This window comes from Canis lupus, chromosome 31 (assembly GCF_003254725.2).
Source record: "Canis lupus dingo isolate Sandy chromosome 31, ASM325472v2, whole genome shotgun sequence".
In the NCBI taxonomy this organism is placed as follows: domain Eukaryota; kingdom Metazoa; phylum Chordata; class Mammalia; order Carnivora; family Canidae; genus Canis; species Canis lupus.
Genome location: NC_064273.1, coordinates 38,168,362 through 38,173,190, shown reverse-complemented (window position 1 = coordinate 38,173,190; position 4,829 = coordinate 38,168,362). Strand labels below are relative to the sequence as shown.

Below are 4,829 nucleotides of genomic sequence, written 5' to 3'. Positions count from 1 at the left end.
CGAATCCCCGGGGACACGTGGGCCACCTCGGGAGTCAGATGCTCCAGGAGATTTACGAGCTGCACAACGTGCCTGCAAATTAGCATCCCTCGGGGCCTCGGAGCCGGAACTGCGGGCCGCTGGGCCCTGGGACGCAAGAGCCAGGACGGTATAAAAACCGACACCCCGGCACCTCGCACACTCACAGCCACACCCGCACCCACACACTCACCCGCACCCACATCCCGCCCCAGCACCCACACCATGGCCGCCTCCACCCTGTCCGTCTGCTCCAGCGACCTGAGCTACAGCGGCCGCGTCTGCCTGCCCGGCTCCGGCGACTCCTGCCCCGACCCCTCCTGGCAGGTGGACGACTGTCCCGAGAGCTACTGCGAGCCCCCCTGCTGCGCCCCGGCCTCCTGCCTGACCCTCCTCTGCACCCCTGCGAGCTGCGGGTCCAGCCCCTGCCCACCAGCCTGCCCCGGCTCCTGCCAGCCCTCGTGCGGCAGCTGCTCCCCCTGCCAGGAGGGCTGTGGTGTGTCTGTCTGCTGCAAGCCCGTGTGCTGCACCCCTGTCTGCTGCAAGCCCGTGTGCTGCACCCCTGTCTGCTGCAAGCCCATCTGCTGCACCCCCGTCTGCTGCAAGCCCGTGTGCTGCACCCCTGTCTGCTGCAAGCCTGTCTGCTGCACCCCTGTCTGCTGCACCCCCGTCTGCTGCAAGCCTGTCTGCTGCAAGCCTGTCTGCTGTGAGTCCTCCCCCTGCTGCCAGCAGTCTAGCTGCCAGCCCTCCTGCTGCAACTCCTCCCCCTGCCAGGAAGACAGCTCTGTGTCTGTCTGCTGCAAGCCCGTGTGCTGCACCCCTGTCTGCTGCCAGGCCTCCCCCTGCTGCCAGCCCAGCCCCTGCAGACCCTCTTCCTGCGTGTCCCTCCTCTGTCGCCCCGTGTGCAGGCCCGCCTGCTGCGCCACCCCCTCCCCCTGCCAGCCCAGCTGCTGCCCCCAGACCTCCAGCATGTCCCTGCTGTGCCGCCCCGTGTGCTCCCGCTGATGGGGCACGTGCCCCCAGGGCGCTGGGCACAGGCCCCACCCAGGGACCGTGGGCCTCCCGACCACCCCTCAGCCCAGCCCTCACCTGTGCTAGGTGGCTGCCCCCACCCACGATGGGGTCCCCCTGGGTGTCCACTCTCCTGACCTGACCTTCACCTCCTTCCTCCCAAGAATGCTGACCCCGTGGCTCCCCGGGGCTCCTGCTCCTGGGACGCACCTCCACCTGCCCTGGGTCACCTGCTTTCCCTCCCAGTTCCTCTGCTCGGGTCACCTGGCCTCGCCCTCTGACCAGTGGGCACCTCCCTGAGCACCCCAATAAACTCACTTCACCAGCTGACCTGCTTCCTTTCATCTGACTCTCACGGGGGTGGTGTCCCGGGGTTTGGACCCAACAGTGGTCCCTTCCTGCGTGAACATTTCTGGGAGGAGCGATGAGAGGTCCAAGGGCCGGGGGGTGGGACTCACGGCCTCACACGGACGGTCAGTGCTGCTGGGCCCCTCGTGGGTCTCCGGGGCCCCTAAGGCTGGCCACCTGCACACGGGGTGCGGCCTGGGGGGCTCAGCCCACACCCTTCTCTACCCACTGCCCCAGCTGGGCAAAGCGGCCCAGACAAGCTGGCTTGGGGGCTCTGGGCAGCACAGACCCTGGGGCCTGGGGGCCTCCTGGGGTCCCCCTGGGGTCTTCCCGCGTGCTCTGCTCATCCCGTGGAGAGGCGGCAGGCTGGGGGAGGCACTGCTCCAAGCCCCCAAAGGAAACGACTAGGTTGGAAGCACAGTCTTCAGGGTGGGTGGCAGGAGCCCCAGGGTCCTGTCCTGGGCAGGACTCAGGACATCAGCTGGTAGGTCTGGACTCCACTTGGGAGCAGGAGGGACACGGAGTCACCGGGCAGGGCCTCCCCAGTGAGCTGGGAACCCCGTCAGGCCTGGATGTGCCCGGTGCTCTGGGCAATGCTGCTCTGATGTCAGGATGGCACTGGCGTCACGCGAGGACACTCGTTGACAAGGGCAGAGGCATCCCCCTATGTCGCCCGGCAGGGTTCCAGAACTCTTGCAAGCAGTGGCCCAGTGTCCCTTCCCCAGAAGGATCAGAGCTGGCTCCCCCGTCCCCCCAGCCTCCAGGTGGACCAGGTGCCCTCCCCGCAGCTGTGTCCAGGGCCAGAACCCACAAAGCGAGCCCGGCCGTCCCGGGCTCAGTGCCCTCCGTCACCCGCAGCCACCGCCCCCGGCGCCACACCGCCCACCTGCTGCATGTTCCCTGCCTCCACGCCCCCCCCCCCAACCAGCGCTTCCGTCTAAAATCTGTTTGAAATTCCCATATAATGGGACGCAGCCGATTTCATTGTACAGTTTGATGAGTTTTGAGAAAAACCCGCACCTTCACCCTCCACTCGGGTCGGGGTATAAGCTGTCCCTCCTGCCGAAGGTTCCGGGCGCCCGAGCCACCACGCCCCGCCTGGGCCCGGGAGCGGCTACTGGGCTCCGTCGCCAAAGTTGATCGTTCCTGGAGCGTCCGGTATGGTGGGAGCACGACAGGTTTGCTCGGTGTCTGGCTTCACTCACTTGTCTCTTGTGTCGCCTGCGCTCGCATCAACTCCGTTTGAATTGCTGAGGTGCGTCCGACTGCCCGGCGAGGCCCCGCGGGGATCCACCTGTTGAAGTACGTCCGCACCTCTGGGCCGCCTTCAGCTTTGAACGACGATGAAGCCGCTTAAGCGCCTGGGCTCTGCAGGTTTTCGTTTCTCCTGGGGAAAGCCCTGGGGGAGGTTTGCGGGGTCCCGTGGTAGTAGTGTGCAGAGCGGCGTGTGCAGAGCGGCGTGTGCAGAGCGGCGTGTGCACCTCCTGGAGGCTACTGCGCGGGGCCAGGGGCGGTGTCAGCTTCTCGTGGGCCTGCCGGCCGTGGGTCTGTCTTCTGCAGGGAGGCGTCTGCTCAGATCCTCTGCCCACTGCTCTGCAATCAGACTGTTTGCAAGTGTTTCTTACGATGCCAGTCCCAGTCACTTATCCTACATGTATGCTGCAAATTTTTCCACCTGTGGCTTGGCTTTTCACTTTCCCTTTTTTTTTTTTTTTTTTTAAGGATTTTATTTATTTATTTATTTATTCATGAGACGCAGAGAGAGGCAGAGACACAGGCAGAGGGAGAAGCAGGCCTTATGCAGGGAGCCCGATGCGGGACTCGATCCCAGGACCTCGGGGTCACGCCCTGAGTCGGAGGGAGACGCTTAACCCCTGAGCATCGCAGGTGCCCCCACTGAGGCTCTGTTAATTCAAATTTTTTTCTTTACTGCCTTTTGGTTTGGGTATTTTCTATGATTATGTCTTCTAGGTCACTGATCATCTGCAGTGTTTATTATGCCTTTAAACTCATCCTTTACATTTTTTATTGTTGATCTTATGTTTATCAGCTCTTGGAGTTCCATTTAGTTCTCTTTTATATCTTACATTTCTCTCTGCTTTGTGTTCATGTTTTCCTTAAAATCCTTGTACATATTTATTATAATTGTTTTAACTACCTTGTCTGCTAATTCCAGCAATGGTCATTTCTGGGCTTGTTTGTATAATCTATTTTGCCTCTTGATTATGGGTTAGCTTTTTCCTCTGAATGTGTCTAGTAATTTTGGGGCACCTGGGTGGCTCAGTCAGTTGAGCGTCCAACTCTTGCTTTCAGCTCAGGTCATGATCTCACGGTCATGGGATGGAGCCGTGTGTTGGGCTCCATGCATAGCACAGAGGCTCCTTGAGATTCTCTCTCCCTCTCCCTCCCCCTCTGCCCTGCCCCCTGTCATGCTCACACGCTCTCTCTCATAAATAAATAAATAAATAAATAAATAAATAAATAAATAAATAAATTAAATCTTTTTAAAAAAAGTGTCTAGTAATTTTTTATTGGATGCTGCGTTTCAATAAAATAATAGTGTAATACTGTTGAGTGTTGTACTTTGTTTCCTTCCTCTAAACAGTGCTGGGCTTTGTTCCATCTGGCAGTTACCACCCGTGGACCGGCTTGATAATGGTGATGCTTCTGTGCTTGTTCCCACGTTTTGTTACGGCGGATCTAAAGAGGCCTTTACTCTCAGGCAGGGTTAGCACGGCTCTTGATATGTGACTTCTGGGATCTGTACTGAATGCCTCTGGTACCCAGTGCGGTCTCCACTCTGGTCGTTCGGAAACCCATTGCCTCTTAGCCTTGCTTAAGCTCTGGGACTTGTTCCCCTTCAAGCTCCGTGATTGTTCTTGTCCAGACTCATGGGGTTCTGAGTTCTGACAATGGCTGAGTATTGGGCAGTGGACTCAAGGTGTTCCCGTGGAGCTCTTTGCTGTATATCTCTCTCTTCTTCTGTGTCAGTCCCCACAAATTCTGGGTGCCTCAGCCTCTTTGACTCTGATTTCCCTCTCTTCAGCTCAGCAACCCCTATACTGACAGCATTCCCCTCCACATGCTGCAGCCCAGAAACCCAGCCAGGAGGCTGGGGCAATCATAGGGATCTCCTGTTTGTCTTCTCCTAGGAATCCAAGTTCTGCATTGTCAGTTGTCCAATGTCTGAAAATGGGTTTCTTATATATCTTGTCTCATTTTCTAGTTACTTAAGGTGGGAGGACAAGTCAGGTCCATCATGTCCTGAAGCAAAGCCTCACTCCTTTGTTTTGAGACTTCGGTTCTTCCTCTAGCCAATCCCTTGCTTCCTTCTTTGACTACTCGAGATCTTCCCTGACTCTGAAACTGAGTCTTCCTTCTTCCACTCTGGGAAATGCTCCAGCTAGACTGAAGCCCAACCTGAGACTTACCTGCTGCCCCAGGACTGGAGC

At 58.3% G+C, this 4,829-nt stretch overlaps 1 protein-coding gene across 1 annotated transcript; it reads left to right on the top strand.

The window, feature by feature from the left end:
* The first annotated feature begins 208 nt into the window (after positions 1 to 208).
* On the top strand, positions 209 to 1,338 carry LOC112669214 (keratin-associated protein 10-8-like). The gene is made up of 2 exons (XM_049104603.1): positions 209 to 918; positions 979 to 1,338. The coding sequence occupies exons 1-2, from the start codon at positions 244 to 246 to the stop codon at positions 1,021 to 1,023; spliced, it is 720 nt and encodes a 239-aa protein (XP_048960560.1). The 5' UTR covers positions 209 to 243; the 3' UTR covers positions 1,024 to 1,338.
* The last annotated feature ends 3,491 nt before the right edge of the window (positions 1,339 to 4,829 follow it).

Coding starts and splice junctions, on each gene's coding strand:
- LOC112669214 (XM_049104603.1), top strand. CDS start 244: ATGGCCGCCTCCACCCTGTCCGTCTGCTCCAGCGACCTGAGCTACAGC. Junction 919..978: donor TGTCCCTCCTCTGTCGCCCC/GTGTGCAGGCCC, acceptor TGCTGCCCCCAG/ACCTCCAGCATGTCCCTGCT.